The following is a 14,912-nucleotide window of genomic DNA, read 5'->3' as shown; positions in this document are numbered from 1 at the left end:
TGCTCAGTGCAGCCTTTTTTTTTTTGTCTTTCTTTCCTCTCTCTTTTCTTTTGGGATGGCTAGTTACAGGATGTGTGGTCACTGAGTACACAATAGCTGATCCCCCAGATGGCAGGAAGCAGTGTGTGAGAGGACAAAATGCCTGCTCTGCTCTACTTCCTGTTCCTTTTCCTTATCCTGCATGTTCCTAGGCTCAAACACATCTAAACCAGAGTCTAAGAATGCAACAGTCATTTGGGCACAGTATTTTTAAGCCCTCCTTCTGCAAGAGTCAGAACACTGTGGTCATTACACAAATCTTGGATCGGTTTTGTTACTTGATGTCAGTCAGTCAGTCAGTCAGTCCCTCTGTTACCTGCTTTTTAATGTGCTGGTATATGAGCACTAAGCATTTTACTGGGTTTATTATAGGTAAAATCACTTTAGCTATGAAATTCTGCTCCTGTTTTACATGCCTGCCCTTGTTACAATACACAAAATAAACAAGACTATTCTTCTCCCCTGTGATTATACTGTATGTGCTCCTTGCCTGCTCTGGCTCTTAATATGATTTATGGCTGTTTGTTTAGAGGACCCTAACAAGCCAGATGATTTGGATGGCAGTGAGACGTAGACCAGACCAGTGCATGTGTGAAGACACCTAGTGACATAAGGAATGGCCTTCTCTGGCCATCTGTCTAGACTCTGTCAAAATCTACCTTTTCACTCTTATCTGCCTTTCTTTTTGATTGCTTGAGAGCAAGATTGAAAGCTCAGAGCTTCAGACACCTAGTAGATTGAAAATCTGCTTCCCACCCCCAACACACACACACACACACACACACACACACACACACACACACACACACACACACACACACTCACACACACACACACAGAGTAACCTACATAGTCGTCTTCATTCTAGCCAATGCAATTTAATTATTTAAAGAAATGCTGTGAGTTCCAGGAAATCACTCTATACTGTGTTTGTGTTCATGTCCGTTACAGGCACCAGGTTTTGGGTTTGGAATCGCCATATCAGGGGGCCGTGACAACCCTCATTTCCAGAGCGGAGAGACTTCCATAGTGATCTCAGATGTGCTCAAAGGGGGACCAGCAGAGGGCCTTCTACAGTAAGCAACTTATCTATATATTTTGCTGTAGTGTGTCAGTATAAAATATCAGTTTACATTTTCAAACATTCCTTTTGCCATTAATTAATAATCCAGTAAGATTTGTACAGACAAAACGAATCTAACAACAGCCGGAATGATCTACATAGAGATTTTTTTCTTACCATCATCATCCTTTTTTCTGGATTTAGTTTGTCTCAGTTTTTTCCGTCTCTCCATGTAATCACAGACAGACTCGATGATGGTGAGATCAGGGGGCATATTACAAAAAGATCTTAACTTTAGAATCCTATCTTATCTGTTTGATAACTATGGCAATTTCAGTTAGGACCACATCTAGGTCAAAGGCTATTACAGAATGACATTTTTAAATGCATGAGCTAATCTTAACTATGGATAGGAAATGGGTATTACAAAAGCATCCTAACTCGACAAAAAATCCTAAAAGCTTCTTTTGAAATCCAGCGGTAAAACAACAATCTTTTTTGAGAGAGAGTTATATTTGTTAATTATATAAGATCAAGAGCAGCTTCGTTTTGATTGGGAAGACTTTTGGAGGACACAGAGGATGTGCTGTACTTTGATGGTAAAATGCTTGTAAATAATTAAGGACTCCCACCCAGGACACGACATTGCAGTTAGTTGACAAATTGCGACCAACAATACAGAGGCCAACGAGCCATCACGGAGGACTAGCCTACCGTTCGTTCTTCACTGGCATAAAGTTGCTTTGATGCTGGACGTTTTATATTTGCAAATTTAAGGGCCGCCGACAATTCTAAATCAAGTTAAGATTTGCTTCTGTAATATGAAATTGTGAAAAATCTTAAATTAACTTATGTCTTAAGGTTCTATAATGCGCCCCCAGATCTCGCACGTGTGTGTGTATGTGTGTGTGTGTGTGTGTGTGTGTGTGTGTGTGTGTGTGTGTGTGTGTGTGTGTGTGTGTGTGTGTGTGTGTGTGTGTGTGTGTGTGTGTACCGGTATACATTATTTGTTAATTTTTTTATTTATATAATATATTTATATATTTTTCTTCTTCAATTTTTTTTAAAAATGTTTGTCTACAGAGAGAATGATAGGGTGGTGATGGTAAACGGTGTCTCCATGGATAACGTGGAGCATGCCTACGCTGTTCAACAGCTGAGGAAAAGTGGAAAGAATGCGAAAATTGTAAGTTAATACATCATCCCTCGTACATTGCATCAGTCCTGTTCAACCTTGAATCTTATCTGGACTTCAGATGTGAGTAGTGGGCTGTAATGGAAGATGGAAGATCTTGAGGCTGACAAGATGTGTAGGTGATCTGTTATGACTTAGCTTTACATTAATCAGCGATGAATGTCGGGAGTCCAACTGAAGTACTGCAGAGTTTTTTTCTTTATGTGCATACAGGAGCTTTTAGTCATTCTCTAGACACTTTCCGATTTGTGTCCTCTGTCATGAGGCGCAACCTTTAGGACAAAATGTATTAAAAAGTGCTCTGATCAGTCCTTTAGTGTTTCAGTGATGCAAATGGTATAGATAGTATACAGTAGTGTTACTTTTGGATACAAAAGGCTGTGATTGACCAGTCAGATTTAAGCATCCAAAGAGCTGTGTAATAATGGTATATAACCTATTATTGGCTAATGCTCTTGCTAATGTTAAAAATGTAGTAATAACATATTTTAATATGTTGTTAAATGTCATATTTGTTATATTCATTTTGTTAATATGTTAATTTATTCTCTGATCAGACTATCCGCAGAAAGCGGAAGGTGCAGATTCCAGTAAGTCGAGGTGGAGACAGAGAGACCATGTCAGAGCGAGAGGAAGAGGATGACACCGAGGAGGATGATTACGAAGGTCCAGCAGCACATGCAGGTGGAGCAAGTGGAGGAACTAGCAGAAGAAACGAGCGCAGCAGCAGCGCTGGGCGGCGGGACCAAAGTAATTCCCGTGAGAGGAGTATTTCCCCACGCTCAGACAGACGATCAGTTGCGTCCAACGTCCCACCACGACCTTCCAAAGTCACACTCGTCAAGTCCCGCAAGAATGAAGGTGGGCGGAGCTACAGACTGTTCAAAATTAGAGGACAAACTTTTTAATTACTATTAATGGCTTCAATGGAGGACTTAGCAAACATACTAGAATGTGTAAACAGGTGTAATACAGGCTGTTGTACATTAGCTAATAGCTGTGATTAGTCTGCTGGCACAAATACCCACAGGGTACTTTCAACAAAAACAATGCTGTAGTTAGTTACTCAGTAGTCAGATTATGTCTGTTATTGTTCAGTCGTGTGTTTTTTCTGTTGTGTACAGAATATGGCCTGCGTCTGGCCAGCCACATCTTTGTAAAGGACATTTCTCCTGAGAGCCTCGCAGCCCGTGATGGCAACATACAAGAGGGAGACGTCGTCCTGAAGGTATGACAAACAATGTCTTGGAAGGATCATGAAATGATGATTATAGGAAAAGAAGGGAACTGGATAGTCATGTAGTTGCTGGTATTGATACTTGTGTTGTTGCTTTGAAAAGCTTAACCAATGATTTATTTTTCTGCTTTGTGTTTGTGTTCCTATTAGGATAGTTTGGCTGTGTAATATGTTGTTGACAGATGAAAAATTGTGAACATTTTGTTCTCTCTAAAGTCATTAAACCACTCCAAGTTCATCTGTCACACTTCTGTCCTTCCTGTATATAGACTGGCTGCTGTGAATGTGCAAAAGGATTGACATACAAAGCGCCTTAGAAGCCTTCTCGTTGGTTAAATGTAGAATCCGACTATTTGTCTGTTTACTGAGACTAGGTCAGATCAGTGTGACATCTCATCATGTTTGTTTCAGTCATATCGTTCAGTTAAAAACATCCTTGGTTACAGTAACTTTAAGCACACTCAAAATGAAATCTTTGTTAGACCTCTCTCACACACTTTCTCAATGTTTGCGTAATTGTAATCAAATTTCTATAAAAAAAAGTATCAGCTGGCTGACTTGTTACCAAGTTATTTGTTGTTTAATGGGGTGGGGAATTGGTTGACATTTCCATGTTAATTTATGAACTCCTCAGCTAAATGAGTCTAGTGCTTACTGCGTAGAGCAGAGTATATTCCATAAAGCACTGGAGTGAAACTGAAGGCTATAGAGCACACTGAGAGGGAGAAGGAGAGAGAGAGAGAGAGAGAGAGAGTTTGTTTTTATCATTATTTATAAATGTAAAAATGCTTAATTTATACAACACGCTTTCTTAACAGGGACGAGTCATCTGTGATGTAATCCGTCCAGGTCACTTTGAAGGGGTCATGAATTGAGAAATCTACTTTTCATTCAGTCTTCTAAATATAATGCCATAGACTTGAATATAATGCTATAGAACTAGATATAATGCCATAGATCTTGATATAATGCCACAGATCTAAATATAATGCCACGATCTGAATATAATGCCACGATCTGAATATAATGCCACGATCTGAATATAATGCCATAGAGCTAAATATAATGCCATAGAACTGAATATAATGCCATAGAACTGAATATAATGCCATAGATCTAGATATAATGCCACAGATCTAAATATAATGCCACGATCTGAATATAATGCCATAGATCTAGATATAATGCCACAGACCTAAATATAATGCCATAGATCTGAATATAATGCCATAGATCTTGAATGTAATGCCATAGAACTAAATATAATGCAACACTTTTCACGAATAGTTGACCATGGGAGCTGTAATAGTAAAAATGTGCAAAGAGAGAGCGTAATACTATTTCAAATGGAAAGACATTAACCAATCACAGCATTGGGCGTTTACACTGAAGTGTCACAGCAGACACACCCCTTAAAACGAAGCATTCAAGAGCAGAGGTTGAAATCAGGGTAGGAAAAATGCCTTTTATTTCAAAATTATTAAAAAAATGATGTAAAAGCATTTATTATTAGTGTACCCCAGGAAACATCATAAAACAACATAGTTCATGACCCTTTTAAAACAGTGCTATACAAAATGTCAAACATATGCATTCATATTGTGTTTGAAAATGGTGTTCTCTTTGACCTCTCAATATAGATCAATGGCACAGTGACTGAGAACCTGTCTTTGATAGACGCAAAGAAGCTTATAGAGCGATCGAAAGGCAAGCTGAAGATGGTGGTGCAGAGAGACGAGAGGGCAACACTCCTGAACATTCCAGATTTGGACGATAGCATTCCCTCCGTTAATTCAGACAGAGATGGTGAGATTATTTTATTTAAACATGTACATTTCATGTACATCTGAAATTTCTAACGGGAAGTTTAGACTTACGGTCAAATGATATGTCAGACTTGATATATTTTGTGTTACATGGTTTTCTTGTCCAGTTTTTTTTTTCCTTGTAGGATTTTTGCCGTTTTCTATAAGAAAGTCAACTTGACACTTGAAAGTCTTTTTTATTTTTTACAGACATTTCAGAAATTCATTCACTGGCATCAGATCATTCCCATGACCGCACCCGTCGCAGTAGATCCCGTTCCCCTGACAAACGCTCCGAGCCCTCTGACATCTCCGGCCACTCTCCACAGCAGATGAGCAACGGCAGGTAAGAGACATCTGAAATGCTTACATAAACCAAATGACCTCACTCTAAAGTTTCAAATATCCTGCAAAGTTCTTTAAAGGACTATTTTTCATTGTACCCCCTTAATTTACAGCAGATAGGCCTGATTTACACATTTACAGATATACATTCACTTTAAATACTTTAGGTTTTGTTTTGTATTGGCTGCAGTCACTGGAAAGTGTAAGTCTTAGTCATGGTGCAGTGAGCTGGCTGACTTTAACCCAGTTTGACACTACAGTAGAGCTGAGCTCATGTAGCTGTCTTAGCTAACATAGTAGAAATGCACTAGCACTGTAGACGTGTGCACTGAGAAGTGTTGACACAAAGTGTTTTGATGGTTTCTTTCAGTGTTGTTTCTCTCTGTGTGGGTTTGTATAAGAGAGACAATGAAGCACAAGAATCAGCATATTTGTGTATGGACAAATGTAACCTGTAACTTTGGATAGATGGCAGATATGAAGCTTGTCTCATAACATATTATAACAAAATAGTCCTTTTCAGAAATGTTCTATATCCATCATTTGACCTAAATACCAGTTACTTACTACAGTTCTTGTTATAAAAAACAAGCTTAGATCTTACAATTTATTGTATTTAAAATCAAATTTTTGTACTTAATGATTTGTCAGACAGTCTTAGATATGTTTTATTTTGGTGTGTGTTTGATTTTTTTTTTTTTTTTAATTAATGGAGAATTAATTAATCAGTTTACCATGATTAATGTAATTTTAAAACCCCTAAAGCCCTAAATAAGACAGAATGAGAGTTTCTGAAAACTTCAGTTTGAAGATCATGTACTAATTTGATTAAATAAATAATTTGTTTTGATTCATAACAATTTTATACTTCACTATACATAACTACACACATACATTACTATATCAATATCTGTAGTAATGTTATTATTTAATGGTATTTTGGCAGACACTGTGGTTACTGTGGTACATTTTTGTAAGTGTTGGATGGGGGCCAGAGGAAATCTTGAGAGAGGACAAGTGGAGTATGTAAAACAGATGGAAGTCAGAAAGAAAGAGCATGGGACGGTGTTTCCATGAACTGCGAGTATGTATTAAGACACAGGGATGAAAAAGATGACAATGCCACAAGGTGCCAATCCTTTCCCAGGGGACATGCCATCTTTCTTGCCATTTAAAGCAGCTGCTCTCTACATCCCAGATCCCCACACTGCTGCAGGCTGTATTCTAATGAAATTTCACACCTCGCGTCCCCACACATCCTCCACCTGTCTGTCTAGAGCTGTGTCTCACTTAATATCTGAACTCAGATTACATCTCATTATCGGCTCTCTCACCTCAACAAGACACTGATGCCTTATATGTCTTAGAATTTCCACAGCTGTAGCAATTGTGTGTGTGTGTGTGTGTGTGTGTGTGTGTGTGTGTGTGTGTGTAGTCTTTGCACTTGTAGACAGTGGCAAGTTGTAGAGTCATCACTCCACTAAATGTTAGTGAATATGGAAATACTAGAGCTAAAGTTTATTCAGTTTTCATGTCAATTACATTTTCTAGCACTTTATATTGTTCCAAAGACCAAAGCAGCTGTGCAAAGAATAGTGTAGTGCCTAAAAAACACTGAATAATCCAAAGGTGACAATGACAAACAAAACCTCCCTTAAATTAGAAACCTTAGGTAGAATCAAGACTCTTTGTATATATATCAGCGCATGCTCAGAAGCGCATGGCGCAGGTGCACTTCCGAATGGCATGTCCGAATCCACTTTTGCTATTTTAACTAGGGAAAAAAACAGTTGGCTCACCAGGCACATGGTCTAAAATAGTCGTACCTAGTCTCTTAATGAGTCATGGGTCTGTTTTGAGCATTACTTGCGTTAAAGGAAGTGTAAGTAAGATTGTGGCCAAAACTGGTACTGCAATCACTTTCAAATTACTGTAGTGGTTTATCCCCTCTCCCCCTCCCCCCTGACTCGAGGTTGCGAACTGCAGCTGTGCTAACTAGAACTGTACAGAACTGGCAACCCGGATGCCAAAACACTACTAACTTTGTGATTGGTAGATAGCTGGAGGGTGGAGCTTCAGGCCAAAACACAACATGTCAACATCAACATCAGTTGAGGGCTGCAACAACAACTTTTAAATGACACTTTACTGGCTGGACTACTGTTGTCAGTGATATAAGTATTTGAAATTAACATGATTTCTTAATGTCTAGTGACATATCAGGGCCATTTTATGATTAATTGAAATACATTTCTTACTTACAGTTGCTTTAAACCAATCAGAGTCTCATCTCCCATTTCCTTGAAAAGTCAGTTGCGCTTACACCATGGCAATTTACATGGTATATTTTGCATGTGGAAATACTGCTATTTAAACAATGTGGCGTTGGACGTGAAAGGGATAACTGCGTCGAGATGAAACTAGCAAAAAAACCTTGCGTCACACCTTGGGCCGGGTGTATAATGGAGCCCACAAAGTTCTTTCAAAAACATTAAACATTAAAAAAATCTTACCAAACCCAAACTTTTGGCCTGTAGTGTTTGTACTATATACACTGGCTGTTATCTCGTTTGACTATCTGGATGATTTACAGTGCTGGGCTCCATGGTAATGCTTGTGGGTTCTGCTTAAGCACCATTAAAAACTGATGGTCTAAAAAGCAATTTACTGGGCTTGGACTGCTAGATTTAGAGGCATTTTGGAGGATGATGAACATATTTGTCAGTCAGCCAGGTTAATATTTCAGAGCCATGTATCACTCACTTGCCACTGAATAACTGCTCTGTCTCTACGCAGGCTGACGGGCTCTTTTCTCACCAGAATGCTCCCGCTGTAAGTGCTGTGCTCTGTACACAGTGGATAGTATTTGTAGATGGAGTCTGAGTGCATGAATATTAGGTTGATTTATTTGTATATGTTTTTTTGTGTAATTTTGTCATTGTTTAATATTGTGATGGTCTTGTGTTCTATATAAACTCACTAATTCACTTTAATGCATTTGATGTGGTGCATTAATATGTGCTTGTAGTGAAGTCAGCATGCATTTTGTCTTATTGAGCTGGTAGTGCAGAGAAAACTAGCTCTGTATGTATGAGTGTGTGTTTGTGGAAACTGCCAGTGGGTGTCAAGGCTGTTATGCAGAAATGGGCCTGAATTAATTTTCCTGCATGTGTGTTCATTAACCTTGGCACACAAGAGATGACACAATTCCCTCTGAAATTTGCTTCACCAGATGGGTTTTTTCCTCACACTACAAGTCACAGATATACTCTCTCTCCCCTCTGTTTGAGCCATCAGTTTTTTAATCTCACCGCTCCACACATAGTTTCTTAGGAGCACTTAAGTGTGTTGATTCAGTGTTGTCTTAAGTTAGGGTAGGCAAGTTTATTTATATAGCAAATTTTATACACTGTTAATTCAAAGTGCTTTAAATAAGCATAATGAATGAAGTAAGAAACAATCAGACATATAGAATAAAAAAATGGGCAACATTTGTTTACACTTTCTTTATATGCAAATACATATTTAAAATGTAAGTACTCTGAAAAAGAGAGTATAAAAATCGAGTGACTCTAGACTTTTTAATCTGCAATAAACACTGCTCATTATTTTCGTCCGGGACGAAACAAGTGATTGGCTTGGGCGACTGTCACTCGCTCTCGCTACCATGGCTACCAACGCTTTCGCTACAGGATCCGCCCACGTGCGCGCACCGGTTTGATTTGAGGAGTTCAAGCATAGATATGTATACGTAGATGGAAAATGTATGTGAAAACAAACATTGACTCTTTGAAAGTTTTTAAATGTTAGAGTATTTAAAGAAGAGAAACCGACATATTTCTGCTGTTCTATATAAGCATGGCCTTCTATCAGCGACTGTCTGTTGTCTATTTTTGCTACGCTGCTCCTGATAAATTAAAGGTCCCATTCTTTGCGTGTTTTCAAAGCTTTGATTATGTTTACAGTGTGCAATATAACATGAGTTCATGTTCCGCGTGTAAAAAACTACAGTATTTTCCACACAATTTACTTATCTGTACAGCGCTGTTTCCTCTGTCCTAAAAACGGCCTTATGATTTCCTTGTTCTATGAAGTCCCTCCTTCAGAAACACGTAAGGAGTTCTGATTGGGCCAGCGCTTAGCGCACTTTGCCCGGAAAGGTCCCGCCTCTTACCATAACGGGGAGATGCAAGCGCTGAATGCGCGCTCTTCTCCACATGGGAGAGTAACAAGACCACGCCCCCTATTTTGCGTGTTCTTGTGGGCGGAGGGTTAGTCAACAAACGGTTCTAGTGACGTCATTACATCCCTGCACTTCCTGCTGTAGTCCAAACCGGCCGTTCGCTGTAGGCTTTGAAAGGGAACTTCTGTTAAATAAAATATCTCGCTTGGCATTGAACTTTGAGCTTTATAATTTTACAGGTGTTATTTATGCTCTAACAGCAACATTTCACACTAACTAAAGTTTGAAAGATGGAATCGCGAAGAACGGGACCTTTAAAGCCACGGTGCATAGTTCTTGATCAACTTGACCTGATTAACATGAAAGATAACCGATTTCACCATAAAATCATGTAGTGCAGTGTTCCGTGTGTTTCACATTCACCACATAACATCCAGCGCTGAGAAATAAATAATAAAATACACGAAAACACGAAAGATTTTGCCCAAACTTCCAACAAGGCCTGTTCAAATTATTAAACTAAGCGTATCTTATCTTTACTGTTACATTTATCAAGTGATCAACATATATACAGCATATTATATGCATGCGTGTTTTGGAATGGGGCATTTGCAGCAAATATATGCTGCCCGTCATCAAAGCACATCTCATAGGAGAACACCGGCAAATGTGTCAGAATGGACGATATTATAGTCTGTATTTGCAATACACGGTTCAGCTGCGAGATCAGCGAGACAAACGCTGCCAAATGCACAACGGACGGGCGCGCGCGGCTCCCGCTCTCCATATGTACAGCTTCTGCCCTGTCAACCATAGATATGTATACACATCTATGCTGTCAACTGACTGCTTGCGTGTGCAGTGTGATATTTGAATGATGTCACTACATGCACTCCGCTCCTTCTTCTCCACTCGTCTCAGGTAAATAATCCGTCTTCCAGCAGAGCGGTCGGCGTAGTGCGTTCATGCGTTTTGGGGGCATGGCTTTGGAAAAAGCCCAGTAGGGAGAAGGTGGAGTGAATGGAAATAATGAGTGATAAAGTGATAAACAGTCGTGAGAGGTCTACTACAGACACTCAATTTTTATACTTTCTTTTTCAGAATACTTACATTTAATTATGTATTGATATATATAAAGAAAGTTTAAACGAATTTAGAAAAAAGTTTTTTACCCAATTCTTACCTACCCTAACTTTAAGTAATTTAAAACCGCTTGGGGAAAGAAAGATGAACCTAAAATGTGTCTGTTAAATGGATTCAGTTAATTAAAATGAATAAAAAGGAAAGTAAAAATAAAAAGACAAATTAAATAGAAATAAATAAAATAATTCATATGTTTGTGTGTTTATATATATATTTGTATATTATATTTTTGTGTAAAATAGCATAATAATCACCATGTTTGTAATGAACTGTCTGGTCTTGCTAGCGATGACATATTTGCAAAGTAACTAACTGAATTGATTCATAATTAAGAAACAATGCACAAGCAGTGCCATAGTATAATTGTATCATGTTCTACATGTAGTAAAAATAAATCTATTTATTGCCTTTTTTTGCTGTGTAATAGTCATAACAAGAACAAGAAGTATGTTTATTTATAACAACAACAAAAAATTATACATAAAAGTATGATAATTTATATGATTATACATATTTATTTCTGAATGTGCCATGGATTGATGAGTTAAAACTCCGGACGAGTCTTTTTCCATGCGTCCATTTTTAAAGTGTCTTGACTGCCATACAGTCTGACATTAATGGCAGCTGAGATCCTACAGTGTGACATGGCTTACAGCGGGGATCATGTTCATACAGTCTGACAAGCAACACTCATAAATGACTATTATAAATCGCACAATGTGCACCCAGCAATGTGCTTAAGCCCAAATATACTGCCAGGCAATATAGTAGAGGATCTCTTTTTTTTTATTTTCATTTTTGAATTCTTAGTTGAAATCTGTTTTAATCTGTCAGCCAGTGCTAATTGCTAATAACAATGCTAATTGCATTCCTCAAAGACAAAATTTATATTTTGGGAGTGGTCAGTTTCCTGTCTGAGTCATTCTGTACCAACCCGAGTCATGTGACTGAAGTTCTAGAGGGCAGTCCAGATCCTAAACTCAAATGCTTCTCCAGCTTTCTTTGTCTGTGCACGAATGTGCAACAGAGAGTATTTGTGATGCCTCAAAGCATTTCAAATATCTGAGAGTTGTGCGAGAGGTAATTTACAGTTTTACAAAAAATTACTGTGTGTGTGTGTGTGTGTGTGTGTGTGTGTGTGTGTGTGTGTGTGTGTGTGTGTGTGTGTGTGTGTGTGTGTGTGTGTGTGTGTGTGTGTGTGTGTGTGTGTGTGTGTGTGTGTGTGTGTGTGTGTGTGTGTGTGTGTGTGTGTGTGTGTGTGCAAAAATACAATTATACTGTCTGACCTAAAGCACTGGCATCTGGTACTGTCTAATGAGAAATCATTATCTCTTCTTTTTTCAAGAACTGTTGTGTTCCTTATCCTTTTTTTTTCCATTCAGCATTGTTCTCTGCTCATATTCATGTGGAGCAAATATAATGTCTGATGTTCTGAGAAATGTCCACACATGATTACCAAATTGCCATGCCACCAAATGCAAGTGCTTTACATGTTATTGACTTGTCCCACATACATGCTAGCATTGCATTAATCCCAGCAGAAGAAGTCCCATTTTAGAAGTGCGAGAACCTTAAAATCCACCAAAGTAATGCTTGGAAAGCAGTTAGTTTTTATATTATAGTATTGTCATTAGAACATCCCTTGAAATAAAAATATTTAATATCTAATTATCAATTAATTGGCCTGTATAATGAATGAATATTATCAAAATTAATATTTTTTTTAACTGATATATCACAACGCTTTAATTTGATTTCTCTGTAACTATGCATGTTTTTCATTATTCAACTTGTGCAATTACATATAATATTTTTCAATATTATTAAAAACTTTTATGCTGATAGTATAATTTGTAATGAAAAATTTGCATTAAATATAGAAGTATTTTGACTGGGGAAAAAAGTATCGTGGCGCTGTGGCGGTCTGGGCGAATAAGCTGCTCAGCAGTGTTTACAGTTAACTGGAACTAAAAATGTTGAACTTTGAAAAATGTTTTTGTGTAAAAATTTGGTCACGTCTTTGACAGAGATTGAGTATAACACAATGGGTCATCAATAAAATGCATACTGAATTTGGTTGTCTACATTAAGCCATGGTAAACTGTTTTTCTCATACTAAAATCATCAAGAGTCAACGAGCTGCCGACTGCTGCAGGATGCGCATGAGAGAGTGACGTGGAAGTGCGGATCATGCGTCTCTGTATATGTTCAAATAAATAAATGGGAGTGGGAATCTCACGGCAAATTTCAGGCCCTTTAGATATACAGATTATTGATAAGCAGAAAACATGTTTCTTCAAATTAGAAAATTAAATACAGGTATTTTTATGGATGTGTTCCACAACAGCCATAATTGACCGTAGTTGTCTTCATCTATTGTGCGGTGGTTAAAGTTTGCAAATCACATTATTTATGCAATTACTCTCTCCCTTTCCAATCATATGGGTGGATAAAAATAAAATGAAAACAATCATGTGATGATCACAAACGGAAGAAAAATAGTGGAGTAAAAAGTACAGTTACATCACTCAAAAAAAAAGTACCCAAACAGTTAAAGTACACAATTTCTAAACTACTCAAAAAAGTATAATTTCAGATAAAAACAATTTAAAAGGCTTAATCATCCAAAAATGAAAATTATGTCAGAAGATGTTTTAAAGAGTATAGGTAACCAAACAGTTGATAGGCCCCATTAACTTTCTATTAAAAAAATAACATGGGAAGTCAATAGGGCCCATTAACTAATAAATTCATACAGGTTTACTTCACACCCTGCTTATAAACATAAGATTTAGATAAGATAAGATTAGACTCAGTTTTTAACTGTGTGCTGCTTTGTGTGTCTGTAGCCACAGGAGTCGTGAGGAGGAGCGCATCTCTAAACCAGCGGCTATATCCACTCCAGTTAAGATGGCTGAGGATGCACTTCTGGCTCCGCCTACAGATCAGCCCGGGGACAAACAGATCCCTCCACTGCCAGGTTGGGACATTCACCTCAAGACTTTCACCCTCAGTCTTCTGTCTTTCCTACTGCTCTTCCATTGTCTTATCTCCCCAGTCCAGTGGCGTTTGGCAGACTTCATAAATAAGGCAAAGTCACCGCTCTCTGCTTTTTAAAAAATATGAATTCATGTTGCATTTTCATGTGATGTTTACAGAGCCCTGCGTATGACATGCACACACACAAAAAATAAAAAATAGAAAAATTTTATATATATATATGTATGTCGTGGCCACAAATGAAGAACTCATTCTCTCTTTTTAATATATCATGGTCAGGATGTTCTCATTTGTTCACTCGTTTAAGTCAAATAGTTACCAAGAATTAAGAATATGTTGCCACAATTTATTCGTTGCCTCGTTTTAGTAAATCATGGCCATGTTGAACTAATTTTCCTTGTTTTGATTTAATTAAAACAACGTAATTACAACATGGCCACGATTTAGAAAATGAATGAAACAAATTATTGTGCACATTAGGGATTTTCCCATCGGTTAATTAACGTGTGACAACACCAGTAATACCGGTATCACCAACTGGGCTTATTAATCACTAGTTATCTGAACCAAAAGTACCGAACAAGCGGAGCGGAGCAGAGCGAGTGGTTTCAATTAACTTCTATGAAAGTTTAGCTTCCATATGCATGAACTGAAAATGCGCCAGAGCGCGCACACCGTGAATGACAGTTCGTCCAATGCACAAACTGTGAGGCCGTGCTCATTGTAGTCTCGGTTTTGAATTAGCGCCAATTCGGGGGATGATTGCTTGAATGGTGGGATCATTAGCCTATTATTCTTAATGAAAAACAACAACAGAACAGTACAATAAAGAACTCGCATATGGGCGCTTTTACATTTTGTCTTGAAACCAAATCCTCCACGATCATCTCAGTCACCTCATT

At 38.0% G+C, this 14,912-nt stretch overlaps 1 protein-coding gene across 15 annotated transcripts in view; it reads left to right on the top strand.

Annotated features, from left to right (window-relative positions):
- Positions 1-14,912, top strand: part of tjp1a (tight junction protein 1a) — a 194,874-nt gene that overhangs the window by 156,966 nt on the left and 22,996 nt on the right. For 9 of the 15 annotated variants that reach the window (XM_067441586.1, XM_067441514.1, XM_067441578.1 and 6 more), the window contains 8 exons: positions 991-1,115; positions 2,186-2,288; positions 2,855-3,158; positions 3,422-3,525; positions 5,175-5,340; positions 5,550-5,685; positions 8,481-8,516; positions 13,860-13,990. In XM_067441586.1, coding sequence (XP_067297687.1) covers positions 991-1,115; positions 2,186-2,288; positions 2,855-3,158; positions 3,422-3,525; positions 5,175-5,340; positions 5,550-5,685; positions 8,481-8,516; positions 13,860-13,990 — 1,105 coding nt within the window. The remainder of the gene's footprint in view (positions 1-990; positions 1,116-2,185; positions 2,289-2,854; positions 3,159-3,421; positions 3,526-5,174; positions 5,341-5,549; positions 5,686-8,480; positions 8,517-13,859; positions 13,991-14,912) is intronic. The other 6 variants (XM_067441617.1, XM_067441608.1, XM_067441599.1 and 3 more) reach the window with 1 other exon arrangement.

Source organism: Pseudorasbora parva, chromosome 1 (genome assembly GCF_024679245.1).
Source record: "Pseudorasbora parva isolate DD20220531a chromosome 1, ASM2467924v1, whole genome shotgun sequence".
NCBI lineage: Eukaryota > Metazoa > Chordata > Actinopteri > Cypriniformes > Gobionidae > Pseudorasbora > Pseudorasbora parva.
The sequence above is the reverse complement of the archived record's forward strand: the minus strand, read 5'-3'. Positions and strand labels throughout refer to the sequence as shown.